Source organism: Protomyctophum bolini (assembly GCF_963924005.1).
Source record: "Protomyctophum bolini genome assembly, chromosome: 7".
Lineage (NCBI taxonomy): Eukaryota > Metazoa > Chordata > Actinopteri > Myctophiformes > Myctophidae > Protomyctophum > Protomyctophum bolini.
The window spans coordinates 12,331,760-12,358,075 of NC_137868.1; the positions used below are offsets into that span (position 1 = coordinate 12,331,760).

The window sequence follows — 26,316 nt, forward strand, 5'->3', positions numbered from 1 at the left end:
TGATGAGTTTTGACTGACTGTAGCCAAAGGTTGACCAAGTATGGACATGTGGCCCCACCCAGAGAAAGGCAATGAGGAATGTAGGCATACTGTAACAGAACCACTGAGAAACACATCTGCATGCACACACACACACACACACACACACACACACACACACACACACACACGTGTGTGTGTGTGTGTGTGTATGTTTGTGTGCACGCATGTATATGTGCATAGGTGCACATGCATGCATGCAGACGTGTGTATACTTGTGTGTCAGATTAGTCATAAATAAAGTACATGTAAGTGTGCGCCAGGCTGTGACTGTGTGCATTTGCACCTGTGTGTGTGTGTGTGTGTGTGTGTGTGTGTGTGTGTGTGTGTGTGTGTGCTGTGCGTGCGTGGGTGTGTGTGTGTCACTACACAAGCAGAGGTGAGAGCACCACAAGGGACCTGCGATCACACGCAACACTCCAACATCTGGCAACGGACTGAGAGCTGCAGCTAACAAATGGGCTCAGAGCACAGGCTGTCTCTCTCCAAACCCGCTGAGAGAGAGATTATCATTCTGGATGCTAGCCTAAACTTTCCCTTCTTTCAGTCCGCTGTCTAGCGAATAGTTCCTGACAGTTCGGCAGTTCAGTGCAAAATTATTCAGAGAGACACGTTGATACTCAAGCTGTGCAATGAGTGTATGTTTTTTCACCTTGTGTTTTTCTGAATACTAATTTGACCCTCTTCTTATCAGGCCAGGCCAGCCTTTTTGATTAAATCAGCCACACAAAGTCACCCAAACGAATAGAGGCTGAACCACCATACGTGACGTGAGGGAACTTGTTTGGATTGTTTATTGTGGAGCCAGTTTTATTTTCAATAATTACTTTAAAACTTAACATGGGAAATGGCATTTGTAGGAAAGAATAGTCTTTAACAGCGTCTTTTTTATAATGTCGTCATGGATGAGTGGTGTGAGCTGACAACACACTCATAAACACTCATGACTTAAGAATATTGCCATTGTACACAATGTAACTTATGACAACCCAAGAACAACAAAAACAAAATAGGCCTATAGGAGTTTTTTGTGTATGAAGGTTGGCCTTGCTGTAATAAAGAAGTTGTTCTTGCAGGTTTTAAGTAGGTTTAATAGAGCTGAACAACAGCCTGCCACACCCAGTAAACAGCAGTGTAAATGTAAACACCATAAAATCCAAACAGAAGTTGTTTAATTTTGGTTTGGTACTTCTGCTTTGGTCTCCTGCTGAGTGGAGTAATTGTTCTTTTTTCCTGATGTGCCCAATAAAGTGTGTTTTATTAGGAGCATGTTGGTTTTTAATTATGCCAGCCAACCTTTATCAGACAAGTGTAATGATAAAAGACACGTGTGACACTATAAAATTAAATTATGTTGTAAAACTACCACACACTTTTCCCTTAGTCTTTACACAGGTGTTTTCAATTAAGTATTATGATTTATTATTTTATGTGTAGCTCATTTCGGCCTGCCTAATCAATGTGGTCTAGATAAGTTAAAGAAACAAACAAACAAACAAACAAATAAATAAATAAAGGAGGAACCAGGTAGCCCACTCACCTGCTGTACATATAACGGCACTTCCTCCACATGCTGAAAGGATGACTCGTTCGGTGTAACCATGTAAAACATGGACCGAACCCCCCTGGACAAGGAGTCTGCATCCAGAACTTGAGCCATGTCGCCTGCATAGTGCAGAACTTGAGCCATGTCGCCTGCAGACTGCAGTCTGATGTCTGATAGGTAATGGAATGCTGCTGCTTATATTGGGAGCGTGCGACGCGCGCCCTTTGGACCACAACAAGTCCCTGCAGTCGCCTCGGGAAGGTAAAGTTGGGTCACAACAAAAATAACTTGGTCGCAGCCTGTCGTTCCTCACAGCAGGGACAGTTCTAAATGGCTAAAAAACTGCTTTATATGCTATAATTTCTGTCTACAATATATTTGAACTCACATTTACTGTAGAGTAGGCTTTTCTTGGTTAGAATTAAAGGGCGAAGCTGCCCTTGAGCGCGGTCATATTGTGTGTATCATAGAGCCTATAGTCAGCCTACTTGTTAGGCTACTAGATTGAATGACAGTCAGTTGTTCACTTGTGCATTCATTGAATAGGGTCGTTTCAACTCGCGAGAGTTGGCGGCGGCGCAGCATTGTCTGTGCAGTGTGCAGCAGTGTGCAACCCAACGCAGGGGACAGTGTTGAGTGGGACAGTGTTGTGCAACACTCAATCATGCATCCTGTATCGATGGAGAAAACAAAGGGAAGTAAAAAAAAAAGGAATAATAATAAATCTGCTGATGAAAGATTACTGTCTGTGTCTGTGAAGAGCAATATTTCTCACTGCTTGCATAGAAATAGGCTCATAGCTACACTCACATGTTTGTTTGAATACCACACCTGCACTGTCTTGGGAATAGCCTTAAGGGTGGGTTTAAGACAGGTATGCTATATTGGTACAGGTGCATACATGTAATTAACCTGTGAGGAACGAGCACATTCTTCCCATGTTAAATCTACCCACTGCAGATAGGGGAAACAGTACCCACTGTAGGCCTACTGTATGTTTCCCCTATACTGTCTGTATGATCGTATTCAGGACACAGGTAGACTACTATAGCCACAGTCAGGACAGGTCACCTCTGATTAATTGAATGAATATATGACCACAATGTAAACAAGCCACAGGCTTTAGGTTTTAAAACCTAGCAGACCTGGTATTGAACTGTACTTCCCTGTGCTTTTCCCCCCCTGCAAACTGTTAAAGTATCTCATCAATCAAACCTCATGGCTATACCCATTACCCTGTTTAGTGAATGAGCTGATTGCTTTTAGATGCATTGCTGAGAGAATACTACAAGAAAACAATAAACGTAGCTATAAAAAAAACCAAGACAAAACATTGTTATAGCCTAAACAATTGCAGGAACAGGTTTTATTTTTTCACCTGTACTTAGGTTGTCTTAAATCAGCCTATAGGCTATGAACCTCAGCTTGAATTTCACCCTGCTTGTACAATGTGTAAACCAGCCAAACAGGTTTGTTTTGACTGAGGTATACTCTGTGTGTCTATGTCTATAGGCAACCAGCCCGGTCCCAGTGGATCCCAGTCGCCAAGCGACTGGGATCCGGTGGGAAAGGCCCGCTCGCGTCTCAGGGTCAAGTAGCCTATGTAGTGTTGATGAATCAGGATTCAGGATCTCTCAATAACGCCTATAGTCAGAGGATATTAATACAATCTGGGAATACATTTCTTACCAAGAATGTTCTTCACCAATGTGTTTGTCTACTGTCTAGTAACATATCCCACATTGGTTTCTATTCAACCACCCTAGGGGAAATTTTGACAGCTGCTGAAAGTTGGGGTACCATCAACAACCAAAATGTTCTAAATTTCATTATGCTTTAAGTAGCATGTGACATGTCAAAGCATTCCAAGCATTAATTCAATTCAATTCAATTCAATTTTTATTAAAGTGTCAACAAGTTGTCTCAAGACACTTTACAACCAACAAAGATAGTTTTGGCTATGGCCAAATGTAGCCCAAGGAGTGTTTTTCGTGCAAAACTAATGCTTGGAATGGGTTCAGAATCATGAAAACCCCGTAGTTTGACACGTCACATGCTACTTACAGCATAATGAAATTTAGAACATTTTGCCTTATATTGGTTGTTGATGGTACCCCAACTTTCAGCAGCTGTCAAAACTTCCCCTAGGGTGGTTGAATAGAAACTAATGTGGGATATATGTTAGTAGACACCTTTACAAACACATTGGTGAAGAAAATTCTTGGTAAGAAATGTATTTTGACATTATTCTGAGAATATTCCCTGACTACTACCCTTAAAAGTATAGTTCACAATTTTTTAACTTAAGTTGTATGAAATACTGCAATTAATATAGTGGTTGAAACTGTATTAATACAGTGTATTAATAGTGTTGGGAGTTCCCGTGGTGGAAGTTCTGCTCTGGTTTTGGTGAATATTAAGTAGTTCCGGTCATTGTGTGGGGGGCACTGGGGCCACACATTAAAAGTAAATTAATTTATAAAACTAGCGTCATTTGTATTGTTGACCTATTTCTAAAATATTAGCGCAACTTTCGTTGAACTTTGACTCCTCTATCACATGGAATTATTTTGGGTATAGTGATATGGACACAAAAAACATAGTTCCCTGTGATAGAGGGGTAAAAGAATTATGAATGTTGCACGGTAGAAATAGGTCAATAATACAGTTAGTTTTGTGAATTAATTTACTTTTAATGCGTGGCCCCCTGTGCCCCCAACAAGGGGGTAACCAAGTATGACCAAGTATTTCATACAGCTTAAGTAAAAAAAATCTGAACTATCCCTTTAAATCCAAAAACATTTATAGCTTTAGAGTACTATGGGAATATATAGGCTAGTATTTTGTTGTAGCCTTCTAATTCCCAAATATTTAGGTCAAAACATTCTAGTATTGTAATGCTAGTAATGCTAGTATTCATACTAGCAATTCACAAGAACTGTAAGATGAAGGTGTGATTGAAATATTGTAGATAACTGAATTTCATATTGGAGGATTATTTCTCAGCATAGGCCAAAATGCGGAGAGCCTACAGTTTATAGGCCAACCTTTTTGAAGGAAAAAGAATCACATTGTAAAGCACCTTCTCTGCTAATTAGAATGCACACTCACAATGTGGTGAGAGACGTGATCAAACCGTGAAATTATTTTCAACTGGATTTTGTAATAGAATATGATCCATTGCAGGTTCTCTTGTGGATATGGAGACTTGGCAGAACGTCCTGACTCTGCCTGAAGGGAGGCGAGTTTAGCATGCATCCCCTTCGACAGCTTTCTACACTCTCTGTAATGAATAATTCATTTCAGCCTCAGTTCACGTTATGTGGACACATTACCATGGATTCATATGGACAGATACAGTAGACGGGGTGGGGTTACATGGAGAAGTTATGCAATCATCACGAATTAAATGTACCGCAGGGTCACTTTTAATAGATCTACATGAATGATTAACTCGAGGTGTGTGTTTATAAAATATAATCTTCAGGCAGAAAAGTGTTAACTAAAGAACCGCGATTGTTTATTGTCGAGTGAGTTGAATAGTTTTGATATAGAAGTTATTGTTAAGGTAAGACAATACGGAGGATTATTTACAGAATATATTAGGTACTGTAGGCAGAATTTCACTTTCCTGGCACTTGATTTGATCAGTAACTCAATTACATGGTCATTTACATTACATACAGCTGATGTTTAACAGTGCAAATCAACCTGCTGCTGCATCCTTCTCAAAGACACACAACATGGAATGTTCAAAATGTTTTGACCAAATTTGAATTTAATCAAAAATGATATATTCAATACATGTATGTAAACTAGAATTACAGTCTAACATTCATGTTTCTGTCATTTGTAAAATAACCCTTTATTGCTATTTTCCACTTTGCAGTGTTTAAGTTTCAACATTCTACTTTGTTCATGAAATTTACTTTTTGCCTGCCCATGTTCTGGACATTATTACATCAAGTATCACACATCATCCCTTTGTACATTTGTACATTTATTTAGCATCGCTGTACTCTTAATGACGATGGCAAATCAGCAAATAGCAATCCTTTTAAGGACGTTCCTGAGGCAGAGGAAAGGCCTACTTTGTGAAGGTGTGGCCAGTTGTCCGTGCATTATAAGTGAGCATGCTCAGAACTCTGGTCGCTGTCATGACTGTCCTCATTGGCTAAGGAGTCTGTGGAGTGGTGAAGGGCAGACATGCCAGAGAACTCGGATGGCAGCAATGTTCCCTTTTTCACATTCACCAGTTCCTTCTCTCGTGCTACTGCCCCCTGCTGGCCTCCTTTCACTCGCTTCCACTTCATCCTCCTGTTTTGAAACCACACCTTGACCTAGGGGGTCAAATGGACATAAATGAAGTGGTCAAACACAGGTCTGAATGGGAAAGTAGACACAATGGCTTTTCACATCTTTCGATATTTGGACAACCCAAGTAAACAGATACACTCAATAGCTAGCTAGCTACTGTAAATGTTTGGCAGCTATTTCTACAGCAGCAATTATGTGTTGATGTGATGTTCCACCTGCTGTTTGGCATCTACCTCTTTTTTCCTGACTTGACAACTTAAACCGTATTTACGTCTCTCAGATTGATGATTAAGCTGTTGCTTAAAACGGTTTACACGTAGTGAGGCCGTGCTTCCCCGAGTGTTGACACTGCGCTTAAGGGAGGGGGCTCGCTCCCCTCATGTCGTGTGGGGTTTATTTTTGGGGAATGTCATTCCGAGGGGCCCCACAGGTCACATGGTCAGGAAGTCAGTTGGCAGCACAAACGTTTGTCTTAAACATCAGCAACGTGCGCCATGCTGGATATCACCTCATCTTTATGACATGAGTGGGGGCTTTTTTAAGGGTTGGAGGACAGAGGGGGACTTGAGCAACGGCACGATTCAAAACCACGGACACTGGTAAAGCCCTTATCCAGAAAGATAACCTATGGCACTCAGGGTCTTGGTGACAGGTGCAAAAGACACTTGCATAAGCTCAACTCTTGTGTCTAAACTTAACCTTTGACCACCTCCAGTCCTGACACATGTGGCTCCTAATGCATTACAGTATATAGTACTGTAGGAGACTTCCGTTGTGGAGATATATCACTGTCATTTTTCACTTGCTTGTTGAGCAATGAAGTCCAAAACATGACCACCCAGGTTCCCAAATATCACTACTCCAAGTAGACTAACCTTAAAATACATCCGCAAGCATTGCCTTTTCACTCCCATGTATTCAGGGAGTATAGAGCAAAATCCAGTTAACACTCTGGATTTCACTGTGTAAAAGCATTGAAAGAGATTTCACAGCATTATGTCTACTTATGCAGGAATCAGCAGGAATATTAATACTTCAAACTAAATGTAAATGTATGTTGGTATTATGCACAAAGTTTGAGGCAAATTGTACAGTTAAAATTCCTGTGAGTAATCATTACAGTGACTGAATTTGAGACGAAGAATAAAATAGTGGTCTATTTGAGTTCCGTAAGTTGAGACTTGTATTAGAGTCTGAAGGTTCATCTAGGTTCATTAGCTAATTCGATCTGTTTGGTTCTTCATAACATCTACTTAACTTGTTGCGTAAGTGTTACTTCTTTTGATTCCAGTGTGAAATGAGATACTCAGATTGCATGGGACTTATAGGGCCTTGACAAACATAATTCAACCTCTGAGCTAAAACAAATTAGAAGTCTAAACTCTCCCAGGGGAAAACAGTTATTGAGTTACTGAAGTAACAACTGAAATCCAATGCTAATGTTACTCTTTAACTTGTCTTTTCTTCATATTGAATCCATACAGGATCTCGATCTCACTACAATCTATCACGGGTCAACTAAGTATGACTTGTCAGGATAACACACTGCAGGGTGTTTCCTTCCCGCATAATTTGTCTCATATTATTTGTACTGCATGCCTTTGCCTGCTTGTACAACAGTCTTCCCACATTCAGACTAATGTCTAAAGGCAGGACTAGAGAGGAGAGGAAGTGACTTGCTAGACAGCATTTCCTTCAACCCCTCTCTCTGACTTCACCGTGGCCTGCCAGAAAAATAGGGGGAATAGACAGGAACAACTGGAATATAATAGTCCCTTGCTCCCTTCACTCAGACATGGCTGGTGCATAATACTGTAGCACATGCACCAAAGTAACAAAAACAGTAGCAGGCTGAACAGCCTCTTCTTCGTCTTGAGGCCCCCTCTGTTTTCATAACATGGCATTAATGTGCTAATAGGGGCCTGATGATGTGTGAACCCAATGGAAAAGCAGTTACAATGGTTGGCAACATACCTGTCGCTCGGTAAGGTCGAGGTTGACGGCTATCTCGTAGCGCCTTAACCTGGTCAGGTAGTTGTGGTGGGCAAACTCTGCCTCCAGCTCTCGGATCTGCTCCTTAGTGAAGGCCGTCCTCTCCTTCCTGGGCTTGCTCACATCTGATTTGTAATTCCCATCCTGGGACTCTGAAATCAAACACCACACATTTATTTTTCCAGTCAGGGGAGATTTATAAGCAAGGAAAATAATGATTAAATGAGTGTAGTGTGGCAGGTGCAAGTTAAGTTGAGGACGGGAAAACATCAGGTAAGAGAAACAATGGAAAGCTCCAATCAGACTTTATTGTTCAGGCGTATATTACGCGGCTGGAAGGACCCATAGGCGGCTGCACATGTGTCTGACTCTGGCAGCTGCACTCTCACAATAGGCTGGCTCATAGATTTTCCAACATGGAGTTAATTTGTCTTAGTCTTAATGGAATCTGCTGCTACCCCCAACATTTTAATATGGAACAAAACAGCTCTGCAGGATGTGTAAAATATGTTTTCTCCGTTTATTTACTTCAGCATTTATAAGCGTCTCCTTATTATATGGCTAACAAGCTGCCAACTCACACAATTCACAGTTTTCTTTCTCTTGGATCGATTTTATTTTAGGTATTGAAAACAGCAACACAAGTGACAGCACTGCAACCCTCTATTCAATAATTGATAACAACAGTGCCGGTTCTAGGCCTTTTGAGGCCCTAGGCAACATATTTTTCTGAGGCCCCCCCCTCCTGCTTTGCCACGCCGGGGGGGGGTCCGGGGGGGCGCAAGCCTACCCGGGGTCCAGAAAAAAATGTAAATTTGCCATGAAAATGCTTCAATCTGGTGCACTTTGAGATCAAAATTAAGAAGCTAGGTGGGGGCCACATGTGGCCAGTAGCCCATGTAAGGGATAGGGGATACATGAAAAAAAAGGTTATCCTCGTTTCTCATCATTTTGGACCAAGGGCTATAGCCCATATCGTACGGCATACAATAGCACGCCGTTTTTCATCATTTTTGAGGATTTGAAAAAAATGAAAAAATGAAAAAAAACGATGGGTTATATTGAAGCGTGCACCTACACACACACAGGCGCACATGCGTATGCACACCTGGACCTGTAAATGAACAACACAAAAACTAAGGCACTGGTGTCGGACTTCTGGTTTACCGGAACGGGGTTCAACTCCCTGCAGTGCCCTACTCAATGTGTTGTATTTACCGGAAAGGATAGGAAACATTAGCAAATTGCGGAGGATGGGAAACATTAGCAAATTGCGGAGTGTTTTTAAAAAAAAAAAAAAAATTCCGCAATTTCCAATTTCCGCAATTTCTAATTTCCGCAATTTTCAATTTCCGCAATTTCCAATTTCCGCAATTTCCGCAATTTTCAATTTCCGCCATTTTCAATTTCCGCAATTTCCGGAATTTCGGCAAACAATTAGAAAATTGCAGGCAAATGTCTCTAAAAACATCTTGAGTCAATAAAGTCAATAAAACTCATAAATAGCATGCTGTAGGAAAGGATAGATTGCTAATGAAAGCATGCAACTTAAATTATACATATTAAATGAACAAGGTAATTTGTACTGCACTGTATTCTTAAGCAATATACTGTAGAAGTAGGCTACACATGTACAAAATGTATTTTTATATTACATTTAATATATATATATATATATATATATATATATATATATATATATATATATATAAATGTAATAAGAAGAACACATCATTCTCACTTCCGAAAAATACATTTTGTTTTTGTTTTTCCGCGGTCTTTCCCAAGAAAACACGTATTGTTAATTTGGTTTCCAAAACGTTGCTATTGTGAGCAGGCCTTGTGGTTTCTCTGTTGGACATGCTTCAGTTACACATTGTATTTGAAGGCAGTCGTGATTGCATGCTAATTCATCTGCGGCCATGTTCTGTAGTGTGTGTTAATCCACCAGGCCTGTTTAAGGCCAAACTGTAAATAGGCCTTGGGTTCAGAGCCAATTTCACAAGCTGTGTCAGACCCAGTCACGTCACAAGAAACTTGATTATTTTCTTTATGTAAAATCTCTCATTATAAATGTATATGTCTACTTTGTTTAGTGAAAAATCCTTATTTATTTTTGCATTGAGAGTCTTCTGTTGCAGCATATACATACAGTAAACACACACACACACACACACACACACACACACACACACACACACGCACGCACACACAGTATTATGCATGCATTCTTTTCTTGCAGTGCGGAAAAGAATTATGTAGTGGCTATAAAACATCGGGTAGTTAGAATGAAGGATGAATGATGCAGCGATGCCTAAGCTACTGCAGGAATCCCCAAAAAGAGAACCCTTGAAATTAAGCGGCTTATTGCTTGACCTTGACCCACAGTCAGTGTCCAGCTTCCCCTTGACCTCACACCGTCTTCCCTGTAATTTCAGCAGAGCGGTCCAAATGGCATTCTGGCCCGGAGCTGGGCTGATTGAAACAGGCACTCAGATGTATTTACTCTCTCTCTGGTAAACACAGACATTGTGTAAGAAGAATAAAAGAATAACACAGCCAGCTGCTCATGACCAGCCGCCCCAGAGTTTAAAACGAGTGGCAGGCTTTACGACGCAGCCACTACACCACAGCAATTAGGTCTCCTCTGTAACTTTCATCTCTCCACTAAAAAGGAGGAATAATAGGAGAAAAAACATGCACTCAGACAGGGTATTTAATTTAGGGTTCCCAAATGAACAGAGCTTGGCTTAGAGCTTGGCTCAGCTTTAAGCTTGCTGTATAGAAGATATAGAAGATTTGGGCAATTTTCCTATTTTTATTCATGCATTGAAGTAAAAAAAAAAAATGACTGAAAAAACAAAACTGTCTGAATACTGAATGACTCATCCATTTCTGCTCACTCCTTTTTATTGCTGTACAAAAGAAGTGTCTGCCTCAACAAAAGAAGAGTTCAAGCTTCTTTTTATTGTTCCACACAGAATATTCTTGTAACTTATAAAGAATGGCCACTCCCTTAAAGAGCTGCTTGCAGCTCAGTAAAGAGGACCTGTACACCCATGCTGTCTTCAGATGGCCTACTGATATTTAACAAGTTCCACAGAAACAAAACACCCAAATGCCAAAGGTGGCCAACCCCATTTAGCAATAACAACAATATTAAGCCATGCAGCTTAACTCCAAAAGTGGGATCCTAATTATTTGACTAAAATGAGTTATTGTTTTGATATGTAACTTTAAGTTTCACCTGGCTTTCAGAGTTTCCGAGCCAGATGGTGAAACCAAATGGCCTATCTTATTAAACTAGCAGGGGTATGATATTTAGACAGCTGATTGTGCTAGAAAGCTAAATAGTCTCAATAATCAGCATGATTGGTGTTCGCATTAAGAGAAAGCATGGCACATATGAGAGCATGCAATAACTATTGTTATTAGTGAAATGGGGTTTGGGGGCCAGGGGTTACATTCCAAACGACTTGACAAAGGGGAAAAGGAAATAGAGGTTGGTGTGTTGAATTTGTTAATCAAATGGACTACAGCAATGTGATGCGTCTTGACAGGAGGCTTAGCAAAAATGTACTAGAATTAGAATTAGAAATGAAGTGCAGGAAAAGCTCTGTCAAGTAATATCATTAAGGCCATTAATTTAAGATATATACTGTGCCTTGACTCCTTCATTTTTCAATAGCCTACCTAGCAACCACAAAAATACTGTAAAAGTAGCTGAAATGTGTAAAATGCTGTCTACACACTACCTGCTAAACCCAAAATGTGTTCAAACTGAAATTATTCTACAAAATAAAGAATAATGTACCCAGAATCATCATACACTCTATCGCTCAAGAAAGAATCTCTGAAATGTTATTTACATGTCCCTGGGGTCCTGTAAAGTCACGTCTGAGTGACCAGACTATGAAAGAGCATGCTATGGAGATGTCTGTGATGTGGCTATGTGCATCCTGAATGAATACTAATCGTATAAGGAAATATCAGTCAGTGGTGAAGTGCTGTGTAGACACAGCCAAGACCAGGTGACGTACAGTATACAGCAAGGCTTTTAAAAAGAGCTCAGGTTCAATCCCCATAGCGAGGGCCTACATTCTGCAAACAAGACGGACAGTACGGCTGGCACACTTTCCAGAAAACCGATCACTCATTTTCGTATCGTGTTGCCATGAAAAATCTCCCGCGCCCCCAACCATAGCAGATTGTCATGCCGTGATTGATTATTGTGGTGAATGTGGTTTTTAAATGTTGCACTGATTATCAGGAAGTTGTGTTGAATGCAGATTTTCCTTACAAAGGGTATTTAATATATAAGGATTTGTCATTTGATCTAGTTGAATTGACAATGGATAGAATTAGAATATTATTTTCAGAAATACAATTTTAGTTCATGTTTATATATCTGAATAATTGTAACTGTATGAAAAGGTGTCATATAATCCCATGAGGGATGGGCCACGAGGTGGCATGACACTAAAATAAAAATTAATTCATTATATTTACAGTATAGTAGGTAGTGTACAGTACAGGAAATTTCATTTTGTTTTTATAACCCTTAGGAAATGGGTCAAGACACCTGTAGCCAGCACAGTACTTGATTTATAAAATACATGCGGTAATAGCATAACAATAATATACATTATAATATACTGAATAGTATATATAATATACAGTATATGCTATAATATACATTATAATATCCTGTATAGTAGCCTACATTACATATGAACACTACTTGTATAAAAACCGACAACTGGTTGTTTGAATGAAAGAAAGACATGCTTACCGTGACTACCGTAAAATGTATGGATTATGGAGAATGTAATGTAAATGTAAATTTAACTGATTATGTTGAAATGAACTTCATCAGTACACTGATCAATTTGATCTCCATGAATAAGCATTTGCACTATCTCTTGATCATGTGTTAAACTTTGCATAATGTTATTTTCCGAGGGGTTTATTTGAACAGAGCATATAATGATTTATTGAGAATGCATGAGTGAGACAAATCCTTAAATAAATCACTGCGCATAGCATGAAAAGCCCCAAATCTTTCTGGGTGTTTAATGTCACACTAGGCGCCGGTGTAGTCTTTTACAATCCGTGACATTAATTCTTTACAGTGTGCCTCATTTTCTGCTCTCTGAAATGTGTAGAAATGAACCAGATGTGATTTTTAAACAAAACATACCAGTGCCTGCCACAGAGCTGTAGCATAGCGTTTTGCTCCAGGGTATAGTGAACCAAGTGCAACTGCTTCTGTTCATGTCAACCAACACGTACAAACTGCTTTTAAGGCAACATTCTGCCATGTTGTCCTGTCAAAGCAGTGTGAACCTCCACTGTTGGTATGTGTCACTGAAATATTTAAACTTTAAAGCAATATATGAATAAAGTAATGTATCTCCTGTGATCTGCTCCGGATCCCTTAAAAAGTGGATGTTGTTGTGATAACGTTTATATAAGGATAATACAACACGGGTCATAACAGAAATATGTTGTCAATTTGGTTCCTGGTTTCACTCAGAATATAACATTATGAATCTGAACTTCATGAACGTCTATTGACATATTCTTATTATAACATTATGAACGTCTATTGATGTAGTCTAAATTTAATTTTAATAGGCTACTTAAAAGTACAACCAGTCTTTCTTATTTGACCGCATCTAGCCCCGTCACATAGTTTTTGCGCAACTAAAAATAAAATAGTCACTCAGTCGCTCTCTTATGTTTTTGTCCTTATTTACCTGAGCTGTCACTCTTCCTCTTTCCGTTCCTTTTCTCCGCCTCGACTGGCGACAGCGTCTGTCTGCCAAAGTCTACAGGAATACAAGAGGCCCCCGTGGGGGTGCTTCCACCCCCCAGGCTGGGGGTACTGGCACACATGCTGGGCCCACCTGGGGAACCTAGGTCTGGGGTTGTGGGACCACCGTCCTGGGCGGAGTGAGAGTGAGCATGAGTGTGAGGGTGGCACAGGTTGTGGCGGGAGCCTGTGCTGCCAGGCGAGGGCATCTGCGGAATGTGCCATGGGGCCTGGTGCTGAGGCGGATGAAGATGCTGCTGGGAGGGCAGGTGGCCGCGATGATGGGGGTGATGGTGCTGTCCAGAGAACAGGCCATCGTCACCGGGGTAGCCAGAGATGATACAAGGCGACGGAGAGGATGTGGCGGGGGAGGAGGAAACGGCCAAGTCAGGGTAGGAGACGTGGTCCGAGCGTCCGTGCAGAGTCAGGGGAGACTGGGTGAAAGCCGGGTGCAAGGCCTGTGCTGGGGCATGGGGGTTGCGCAGGCAACCGAAAAGTGTGTGATCCATCACATGCAAACACAAGGCACTCCAGGAAAAGTGAAAAGGGAAGGTCAACAGGCTAAAGTTATAAATCAATCAGAATTTAAAAAAATAAAAAAGTATTAAAAATGCAAATGAAAGCACATAGATATCCACAATGCTTGTCTCTTTCCTCAACTAGTTAGTGCAAAAACCTTTCCTCTTTGTACAAAAATAATAAAAAAATAAATTGAGATTGGAAGCACACAAAAAACTTAAGTGTGTGTTGAAAGGTGGGTCCTATGGTAATCCGGAGCATGCGGCCAGTTGCCAGGCTGCACAGGATAAACAGTGAGCCCTGGGTAAGCTGCGCTGGGAGAGCCTCTCGGATGTCAGGAAGAGTAGGGGACTGGAGCTCGAGGCTGGGAGAAGAAGGTAGTTCCTACGAAGTGCAGAACGAAGGGGAGCCGGTCGGGGGAAAGTTATAAATAGGGTGTAATGTGAGAGGGAGGCTGGGTCACAGACTGCATACGCGCCACTGACCACATACATATGATCGCCCTCCAAAAAGCACAGCACAATAAATCTGCACTATTAAAATGGCTGAGCCTCAGGAAAGACGGCAATTTATTTTGGACTTGGATCTGACCTCCAGTGGCCTTCTTTCCACCCCCACCCCCCCTAAGAAAACAGCCCCTAAATGGTTCACGGGGTCTGGGATGTGAGCAGGCATGAGATAGGGGGCTAGGTGTCATGGGTTAACTCTGGGATGTCACCCTACTTTTGTTGATGTTGACCCCTCTCTGTAATGTTTGTGTTGTGGCGGTTTCCTAGCACATTTGCTGCTTCCACCCACTTCTAATGGCTCCCTCTTCTTACCACTCCCCTTCAAGTGGAAACCTGTCAGCCTGTGCATCCTGTGCACTGAAGAGCACTTTCTCTTCACCACCTTAATATACAGTACGTTATTTTTGTCATACCAAATTAATGACTTCAGAATGTTAACTGGGACAACGAAAACTACACAAATATTCGTAACTTATTATTTTATTAATTATTTATGGAACTTCATTCAGCTCTTTAAATAACGCATCCTGGAAGTGCATTGCAAAGTATGACATTCTATTAAAAAATATCTTTCTCGTTTGACATTGTATTGAGACCTTTTGACAATGATGTTCACAAACAATCACAAGCATGAACAAATCACAAACTCAAAATAAGCCTAAATCCATATTTAATTAATATCTCCATACTTAGTCCTCAATAACTTTGTATACATTTATAAACAACTAAGGGTGACTCACCACACTCAACAGGTCAGGAGAACTATTTAAGATTCTGTCTCTTAATTAACATACATACTGTGTAAATAATTGTGTGTGTGTGTGTGTGTGTGTGTGTGTGTGTGTGTGTGTGTGTGTGTGTGTGTGTGTGTGTGTGTGCGTGTGTGTCAGGAGAACTATTTAAGATTCTGTCGTCTCTTAATTAACATACATACTGTGTAAATAATTGTGTGTGTGTGTGTGTGTGTGTGTGTGTGTGTGTGTGTGTGTGTGTGTGCGTGTGCGTGTGTGTCAGGAGAACTATTTTAGATTATGTCTCTTAATTAACATACATACTGTGTAAATAATTGTGTGTGCGTGCGTGTGTGTGTGTGTGTGTGTGTGTGTGTGTGTGCGTGCGTGTGCGTGTGATGTAGGTATTACACAAGGTCAATCACACATTCAGTGTCAGTGGACCGCCTCCAATATGTGTCAAATGATGACAAAGATTCAAGTCTAGATGCTCTAATTTCCAACACACACACACACACACACACACACACACACACACACACACACACACACACACACACACACACACACACACACACACAAGCATTTGAAAACGGCGTCAAGGAAAACCTCCCATGTAACCCAACCCAGTACTGCAGTGTATAATCTAATATTGAAGCTTTATTATGTTACATGAACAAACAAAAAAGAAAATGAAAAGCGTCATTGTTTATTTATCAATTTGCAATTCTGAGAGTGTACAGTACACAAATGTCCATTGGTTACATTTGCACACTGTCCGAGTTAAATGAACAGAATAATAATATAAAATGAATACAAAAATAAATGATTTTATTAAAAACATATTTTAAATCAACTTTTCTGTTGTTTGTATCAGACTTTTCCCATGACGTGTGCTGCAGATTAATGGGTCACAGCTCCACACAGCAGCGGATTTGACTCCAGCTACGCAGACAGGCTGTGCCACATATACTGTACACGGCCTGCCTGAGAAAGGAAATTAATTCCTCTTTGAGAGAAAATGACTTTAGCAGATAGCACAGCCGAGGCAGGCTCTAACTGTGGTGCTATCACTCTCCCAGTCATACCCTCGGAAGGGAGTGGAGGGAGGCAGCACCCGGCTAAAGGCTCCTTAGGTAAGTGAGTGTCAGGACGCTGCTGTTTACGTTACAAATTAAGGCTATTATAGCAGGTTAGTGAAAACTGCATTGGCTCCGGCCTTGACTTGGTATTAATGCACATGTGGTTCCAATATCCTGGCATGATTCTCTCAGCTGTGATGCCCTGTGGCGAGGGCGTCTCAGTGAATCCTTCTCTTTGCCCCTTGTGCACTCTTGCCGTATGGCTATGAGGCAATATCTACCAGTGAGTGAGTGAGTGAGTCTGTGTGTGCGTGTGCGTGTGTGTGTGTGTGTGTCTGTGTGTGTCTGTGCGTGCGTGCGTGCGTGCGTGCGTGCGTGCGTGCGTGCGTGCGTGCATGCATGCGTGCGTGTGTGTGTGTGTGTGTGTGTGCGTGCGTCTGTGTGTGCGTGCGTACAAAAAGGGATAGAAGGAGATAGAAGAGGCAAGAGAAGATGGTTTGGGAGTGAGTGAAACTTTTGTCCCCTGATTTGGAACCGAGCGATGGGGGGAACAGAGGCTGCAGGGTCAGGGTATGGATTCATACGTTGATGTGATGTGGGTGTGGTGATCCATGACCGGACCCCGTGAGGACAGGACAGCTCGTTCCTCCAGAATAGACAGATAGCGGTGCTCTTGATACCTGCTGCTAAACCTGTGGCTGTCAGTCATACATGTCGGCCCGGGGAGGGAGATGATGGGGAGGCCTGCGGGCGTATCACGCGGATCGACTGTGGCAGAAGTACCGCTAGCTCAGAGAGTGCACAAAATGTGGAGAGTGCACAAACGGGGTCTGTTTGGGTACATTTGTGCACTCTCAGAGTTACAAATGGATAAATGAACACTGAGGATTTTACCACTGTGCACTGTGAAAATCACCGGTGATGATTTCACTCTGTCCATTTATAAACACTCAGAGTTAAATTAACACTCCGGAATTTGCTGTGCACTACTTGAACTGCATTTACAGTACAGTGGTCATGTAGTGTGAGTTTCATGTCCTACTGGGGCCTCAAAATGTCAAAATGCAGCTTGTTGGGTGGCAGTGATTTACTCTTCTCTCCGTCCCTGAATAAATGTATACTTATTGCAGAAGTGTCCTTTGTGCAATAGACATACATTATTAAAGCCAATGTGAATTAATTAGCTATATTTTAATGGCTCTAAATCCAGTTTAATAATCTATGTCCTATTAAAGTAAAGGTAATTTAAGGATACATTTGTATTTTGCTGTACTTAATTAAAATGTGTCTAATATTTGTTACAGTATACCTATAAACTGCACACTTTTACTTAACATTGGATTGTTGGACATTTGTGAGCACATTATATAATCGCATCATTTTCATTAAGTATCATCCTAAATGATTAAAACAAACGTTAAAACAGTTGAAAAATACATTTCAAAGGTGAAAGATAATATTTGAAATCAGAGTGGCCTCAGCACTGGAATATGTCACAGGGTTTCTCAGCACCCCTCTAAACAAAATGACAGTAAAAAATGAAATACTTGTGGAAAGCTGTGGTATTAAAAGTGTTTGACATACTTATAGTGAAGTAGAGATGACAACAATAAGAGTTCTAAAAGCAGAACTGACTATCAGAATTTAATGATCCCCAGGCTAAAGTATGAAAAAGTATTCAAACATTTTAATACGTTAAAGTCCATACTGCCCGCCTCTTTTTGCAAGAATTTTATTGCCTCAAAAATGTTATATGTTTTACTCAAAACCCCTTGATCTAACCCTCTAGTCTATAATATAATTTGGATATTTAAAAAGACTCAATGTGTGTATGATCGTCATTAAACTTTTATATGATTTTATTCCTCAGCTAATATGGAAAGGTTTTAGAGTACATTACATGTTGTGCACCTCTAAAAATATAAAGCATGTCATCAAAAAGGCATTTATTTCATGTTTTAGAACAGTAATTCAACTCTTGTTAAATCACTTTTGAATGATAATATTCAAAATAGGCATCCTAGGATAAAATTGGAAATTTGAGAAATGGATATTAAACACAGATATATTTCCCGAATGGGTGTCTTATCTGTTAAATAATCTTTCTTTGTTTAATACAATTGATAATGATTGTCTATAAATCTCTTTTGGAAATAAATCATTCAGGAAATGAGTTATGCTGTTAATTCTTGTAACAGCTGCAAAAGTAATTCATGTTTCATTTGGTGTAGCTTATAAATAAAATACAGTTTGACAACCATTAAAATGATAGTTACTTTTGACTATTATTATATTACTATTGACGATTATTACACATTCACAGACGATTTACACACTTGCCTGGTGGTGTCCCGGTGCAAAGTTATATACTGAAATGAGATAAGATGAGCATGTGCTGACAGCATGCACGTCAGGCTCTGGTAGAGAGGCACTCATCACTGCTTTTTACACTTCTAACTTCTGCTACAGATTCATAACAGTTGTCAGACCAAGACTGTCTATACAGACGTTAGTGGGATGTTGAAGATATGAATGATGTAGTCTTAGTAAATGTAGACTCAGCTGCGTTGTCCTGTTGTTAGGCCAAATTACTGAACATAACAACACTACTACATAAGAACATAAAGGCAGTTAGAAATATCGAATATATATAATGTTTATTGGTTAATTTAGTTTGAAAGAGAATACATGAACCACTTGTTACATTAAATGAAGTGGAAAATGATATACATTTATTTAATATAAAAAATGTATGAGAAAACGTCTGGCTTGCTTTCATATTTCGTGTTGACATAGCAGCATACTGTAAAAAAGGTACAATACAATTTATATAGGCTACATCATTTTATATCCATCTATGTCTTTGGTTTTGTTTTAGAAATCTTATAGCTGGATTCAGGGGCATTAATATTTCCTGCTTTGAATTATAACATTTAAAAGAAAAATGTCTAAATTTTGATCCAGTGACTTGCAGTATACATTCATAATGTAATGCAAGTCACTGAGAAAACGGTACCGGTTCAGCTCTTAGGTGGCCATTTCTGTCGCTTTAATGGCCAAAGACAGCCAGAGTGAGATCATCATCTATAATGGGGGTGGTTGGGGCTGCCTTGTGGATAGCGTGATGGTTCCCCTCTGCCTTTAGCTTGGAGGCACTGGAGCCTGGGTAGACGTGTGTGATATTGTACAGGACCTAGCACCAAGGCAGACCACACCTCAAACAGCCCAGGGTCCCCCACTAAAACCTTCATTTAATTCTGGACCTGGTGCAACCACCAAAACCAAAAGGCCCCGGCTCCAGCCAGCCATGCACATTACCCAATAGCGCTAAGCCCGTTTCCTCCCAGACTAAATTTGTAAATGTCCTCCTCCATTTTACCCCCCTCACACACTTTGCTGCCTTCAAGGGTCTCATGTGTGAATGGATGCCAGGCGTTGAGCGGCTCCAGACTCCTGCACTCCCCAATCTGTGAATGGGACCATTAGTGCTTTTATTTTTTCGATTGCCTCAGCACCCCACCCCAGCCCCCCCAACCCATGCTATGCCTCCTGTTTCACAATGCAATTTGTTTCAAACGCCCACAAGTCAGGGTTTCGTCCAACAGTGCTGGAAGAACTCTGACCATATTGCATCACTTCAGCATCTCTCTGATGGTCCTGCCTAAACATGCTGTTTCAATAAGCCTAATAATTCTAAAGAGTGAAGTCAACCTTTTATGATTTAACGGCTTCCTTCTCTCTTTAGGTTCCTGGGGGTTTTCTGGATGATTCCCAGAGGGTTGATTCCCTATAGTTGCTGTGTGTCCAACCAGCCTCTTTTCTCAGATAGGCACTCATGACTAACGTTAAGTCAGTGGGTTGGAGCTGGTGAAGCTCATTAACACTCAATTCAGACTCTGCAACATTGGTTTGATCTTGAGCAACGGTCATGCTGTAGCGCCATAGCTGTTCAATGACAACATAACACTTGTTTTGGAAGTTATACCTTTTATAGTCACTGCCTGGACTTTTTCTGTAACTGTCTTTTGTTTGACACTGCTTTCTTGACTGCAGGAGCTTCTTGAAAAAGTGACCTGCAGCTGCAATCACACTGGGACTAATAAAACTCATATCCATGGATGCATGAACTTTTCCCAAGCTGCAAATGACACTGTGGCCCAAGCAGTCAGGTCTCAGGGCAGCCTGTTCTACTGAGACTGGATTCTTTGCTGTCTCTTGTCAGTGAAGCTTTCTCTACTCTACACCATGAGTCAAGGCCCCAAGGCTGAATCTCCCCTCTCACAGGTCACTGAAGTATGCAGGAGAACGCTGACCTCTGCTGGTGGGTGTTGAAAGGGGGTATGGGTATGGTATACAAGTACTGTACATACATGACATACAACTATAGCAATACCGGTTTTGATCCCCCACTGACCCAGCTATGGCTGATGTTGTACAAGATTGACCTCTGAGGTATGGCGGGTCAGGATAGTCTGCTGTCTCATTCAAACATTCAGGAGATGAATGGGAGACTTAATATGTATGTATTAATTTGATGTACGTTTAACTGTATGATTAAACGTGTCATAACTGATACTTTAAGAGAATCATATCATATTATGGATCAGACAGATCAGAGTAAAACTAATACCATGACAGATTTTTTATTCATATTGTATTTCATTGTTTGAAGAGTTTGTTGAAATTCTAATATAAGTCCTCTGATATTTATCCCTCTACAAATAGTTGCATCTCAGAACAGCTCCAGAGTCAAAGTTTATTGCTGCGTAGTGTCAGTCAGATTTAGCTCTTGCCCAATAGAAACCCATTGACCTCTGCATATTTTTCACTCAGCAAGGTCACTGGCTGGGCCTCCGGGGAGCTGTTGTGCGCTCGGTCTACTCTCACGCTGGGAAGAGGAGTTCCCAAGCATTTCCCCTACCATGGTCCAGAACAATCCCGTGTCTCCGTCAGGAGAAGACCCGTATCTGGCTTCAGCTGAAGCGTCCAGAGCATGGACATGACGCATGGCCAGAACAATAGGAGGATACAAAAGGCACGCTGTACTGGGTGCAAGAAATCCCCCTTTTATGAGGACGGGGTTAGGATGGGTTGTTTTGAACGATGACCTAAACCTGTGCCGATTTCCTGTGTTTTCATGTATTGGTGGCACCAAAAAGATAGCTGCTGTGTTGTGCAGGACTGATTGATAATGGATGAGTCGTTCGGTATGCAACTAAATGAAATACAAAACATTACCGTCTATATTTTTTTCATGGATGGCTGAAATATGATGTGTGAGGGAAGCTCACATTGACATCTGTTGAAATCATATTTGCCTTTAAAGGGGACCCTATGCTGTCCTGTATGTAGTAGTAGTAGTCATGGTGACAGTGTGGTGTGTGCAGGATGTAGGGTTTGGTCCAAGACCGGCGGAATGGAAGAGGAGGTGGGGGCTTGGATGGGACGGACAGCATTTAGTTCCAGGGCTTTCCGAAACCTCCCAGGGGCTTCGTTAAAGCAGAAGAAGAGGCGGAGGAGGTGGGACTTCCTGCTGGAAGGCTACAATCCACCCATGACCCCATAGAAACAGCAGCACACAGGAACAGACAATGCAGTGATGTAAATGTAAATTATGAAGCTACAGTACATATTAAAGCCTGATTTATACTTTGTCATATCATATGACATTGTTGCGTGTCAAAAAAATAGCAGAGATTTACCAGGCCACAATTGCTTCGCTGTATTGTGAACTTCTAGATCTGCTATTTTCGGCACACGACACTGACGTACAACAGAGTATCACCCCAGAGGTTGAGGGGATCATTGCGATAGCCTCTTCAACACTTTTGTTCTCACTTCTTGCGAAAGATCAGAGTAAGTTATATATAATACCATAGGGTATACCGTACAGTATGTATCTCTGTAGGTTACCAGATGACTCAATATTCCTTCCAAGTGCTGGGAGGAGGCAAAGAGCATATCACTTTAACTTCTCAAAGATTATCTCAGGAGTATAGGGCAGCCGACCTACAGTAACAAGTTCATGCTGCAGCTTAGAAGCAAAAGTGATGTAACAAATTGCAAATGTGCAAAATATAACACAAGATGTGACTACTGGGGAAAGAAACACAACAACCAAGACACGATTTATGGATTTAAGAGTAAAGATACAAAGAACCAAACGAGGTGTGAAGGTTTGGAAAGGCCAGTGATGTGACAGTTACTTTGGCACCGTTAGTCATTCAGCAGGAAACAATAGGGAGGTTTTCAGCGTGGGGGAGACAGAACAACCCCACTCAGGAAACAATGCGGTAGACAGCCACTTGGATCTTAAAAAACGTTTCTCACAAGAAAAAACATTGCATCTTCACACTGACAAAATGCTCATACAGGACTAGTTTGAAATATAGACCTGTATTTTTGGAGATGTCCATTTAGAAGAAAATATCCTACTTTTGGATCTTGCTGATCTCTGATGCACAAATGATCACCGTTCATAGAAGGCCATAATTAATGATATTCAAAAGTTCTAATAAGTCGATATTCTTATAAGATTCCGAAAATCAGGCCACGTATAAAACAAGTAGGCTATAAATGCAGGTTTTATTCTAATCTTGTCAGTCGGAATATGAATTAATTTAAGATTAAGTTATTAAGTTATGAGAAGTTTGGTAATAATAACCATTGACAAACAAGGCAATTAGGTTAAACAATATAACCGAAACTTTTACGACCCCAATCGACTAGACCTCAATCTACCTTTCATGTGGCTGTATTTCATTTTTGATGTGAACCTCCTTATTTATCATTTTTTATTTTGCAGCGTGTATAACATTTCCTGGTACTGTTTGGTGTAGACCACATATAAATAATCATCTTTTGATGTTTTAATGTGTTTTGTTTTTATTGTGAATGTATGAAAAATACAATCCAACTAAACTGCTGAACAAATAAACACTGGACTCTGTTTAAAGTTGTATTTTGCACACTCTGTGAATACAAATCAGAACTCTTTATACTGAAACTCCCTGTGGTAACTCTTGTTTTTTCAACGTCCATCAGACAAAGCATTTATTATGCCGACTCTCCTGACCTGTAACATATTTCACTAACATGGAACCACTTTCAATTAGAGGAGAAAGCACACAAACAATTAAGCGCAAACCACCCCATTGCTCATTCTGACTCACAGCAGTGGCGGTACTGATGCTCATCATGATGCCATTTTCCTCTCTCTCTTCGATAAATAAACCTCATCAGAATCAGAATCATCTCATGTGCCAAGTACAATAAATGCTTAGGAATGTCTTGGTGGCATAGGTATACTACAGTCAAGACCTGAGAACTTAGTGATACAGGAAATGTACAAGTAGAACAGGCCCTCATACTGCAATCTAGGGCTTGTGCAAGATATGTACAGGAGACTATACGTGTCAATCTACACACATACAGTATATACTAGACATATATTAATTTGACATTCAATGGCCTGATGTAAGATTGGAGATATTTCTCACGACTGGTGTAAATACTACAGTGCCTTTTCTGCCAAGCAGTGATCAGGCAGAGCAGACATCTCCATTTTCATTCTTAATGAAGTGTACAGTATTAGACAACTTTGCCATGTTTACCTTACACCTGATTGACCTTTCATTGGAGGCTGATTACAATGTGATAATCACACACACACACACACACACACACACACACACACACACACACACACACACACACACACACACACACACACACACACACACACACACACACACACACACACACACACACAGAGAGAGCATGAAACAGAACACATACTGTATTTGAAGGCAAGAAAACACATACAAATACACGGACATGCACACTGGCATAAATACACAGATTCACAGTCTCAGTCTCACACCCACACAAACACTAACACATACATTCCTCTTATCCAGCTTGCATGTGGTGTGTTTACATGCCGCGGTCTGGCATGAGGTAGTCAAAGTGATCAGAAATTGGACTAACAAATGCCTGAGCCAAGCCGGAGAGTAAATAGGTAATAAATCTGTACCACATTAGTGGGACGTTTCACTGTAAACACATTTTAAAATCGAGTATTTGTGGCGTCTTGTGCTGATGGTAAGATGGCTGACATTCCTGGGGCTCTCCACAAGAAAGAGCTGTCGGGAGAAACAGAGCTGTGAGTTTATGGGTTTGGTCCTTTTTTCCCTCTTTTTTTACAATGCTCGCCAGAGCATCTGGCGGCTTTAATCACAACGAATCCCAATTAGTCGAACAAGGAGAAATTGTAAAGAGACAAGAGGGAAGGCCTGCCTCAGAATTACATGTCACCCAGAGAAGACAGAGCAAGGTAGCCCTTCACCTGCGCTTTTTTTCACTGTTTCATCTGCTTTCATTTGCCAGTAAAATTATTTCTGTTCATTTACTATGTTGAACAGTTGGTTTCTACAATATGGCAAGACATTTTCACAATCATATTCATCATCATGTGTATATTATATAGTTCTGTGTGTTTGAACATTTGCGTTCCCAGTGGGTACAAAAGTTCACACCTAAAAACACCCACTGATCGTTTTACTGGTCAACATCAGGTTCACTCTGTAGAGATGGAAAGAAGTTGGGATTTCTCATGGGGGTCTGAAATTGATCTCTAGCCCTTGTAAAAGTTGCACACTTAACAGGACGCATGCAAGGTGAAATTGATCGTAGCATGAAGTGTGTGAAATATATGCACAGCTCTTGGCCACCTGGAGGTCTGTGTGTGTGTGTGTGTGTGTGTGTGTGTGTGTGTGTGTGTGTGTCCCCGCCAGTATTTCTGTGTCCGTGCGTGCGTCTGTTCGTGTCTGCGTGCAAAAATGTGTTCAACAGCAGACACCAAACTGCTAAGAGACAGATCCCTTGTGTGTGGTGTGGGGTGATAAGTGCAATAACTCCTACGCGTCAAATTAGTAGTGCTTTTTTAATGAGGCCTCCCATACACTACTATCAAAGCATTCACGACTGCAGCAGACCTCATTATCAACTCAGAGAGCCCAGGGTTCAACTCCAAAGACAGAACCTAATATATCATATACAGTACTTAGACAGAGACCCCCCCCCCACACACACACACACACACACACACACACACACACACACACACACACACACACACACACACACACACACACACACACACACACACACACACCCTTTTTAAAGAACGGGAACTAATCATAAAAAGGCTTGATGACATAAAACAAAACCATTGGCTTTGGAGGGAGAATAGGCCTATAGCTCATTTGGGATTTTTTTATTTGTATTTTTTTCAAAAGAGCCTGTTCAGAATTGACCCTGTGCTTTCCAGGATGTACGTACAGTACGTCCAGCTTCACTCTCTGCACAACACTGCTGGATTTATTTCTGTGTCTACACAGCAGGACATAAATCATGCCCAGGCTCTCTTTCTTGCCCACAACCCCCTCGTCTCTCTCTCTGAAGTCAGAGCAAGGGATGTGGCCGCCTGCAGGACAGAGCCCTGTTCTCTCCCTCCTCCGGAAGAATTAGGTCCTCAGACATTACCACATTGTATTTTGCGGCGCTGACTTTTTAAGAAGGGGGAACCACTCCTGGCTCCATCGTGGCCCCAATCCCGCGGGCCTCGTGGGCCTCTTTCCTTCACTCTCTAATTAGATTAGCCGGGTCCCCAATCTGGCAACCCAGCACTCCAAACTGGCAACCCTGGCTACCTTCGCGGCACTGTAATATCTGGTCGTAAGATGAGGAAATGACCTAAATGTCG

At 41.1% G+C, this 26,316-nt stretch overlaps 2 protein-coding genes and 1 long non-coding RNA gene across 3 annotated transcripts in view; 1 reads left to right on the forward strand and 2 right to left on the reverse strand.

Moving 5' to 3' along the window:
• agmo (alkylglycerol monooxygenase) overlaps nt 1–2,152 on the reverse strand; it is a 48,421-nt gene extending 46,269 nt beyond the window's left edge. The window contains exon 1 of the mRNA XM_080767967.1: nt 1,580–2,152. Within this exon, the coding sequence (XP_080624093.1) occupies nt 1,580–1,729 (150 nt within the window). The 5' untranslated portion in view covers nt 1,730–2,152. The remainder of the gene's footprint in view (nt 1–1,579) is intronic.
• Nucleotides 2,153–4,995: 2,843 nt separating this feature from the next.
• Nucleotides 4,996–14,611, reverse strand: meox2a (mesenchyme homeobox 2a). The gene is made up of 3 exons (XM_080768866.1): nt 13,654–14,611; nt 7,877–8,046; nt 4,996–5,925 (listed from the first exon to the last, which is right to left on the reverse strand). Exons 1-3 carry the CDS (start codon nt 14,216–14,218, stop codon nt 5,707–5,709), a joined length of 954 nt encoding a protein of 317 aa, XP_080624992.1. The 5' UTR covers nt 14,219–14,611; the 3' UTR covers nt 4,996–5,706.
• A 1,842-nt stretch (nt 14,612–16,453) lies between these two features.
• On the forward strand, nt 16,454–23,489 carry LOC308318412. The gene is made up of 3 exons (XR_013964358.1): nt 16,454–16,604; nt 20,604–20,871; nt 21,384–23,489. It is a non-coding gene; the product is annotated as an uncharacterized lncRNA (long non-coding RNA).
• Nucleotides 23,490–26,316: the final 2,827 nt, after the last annotated feature.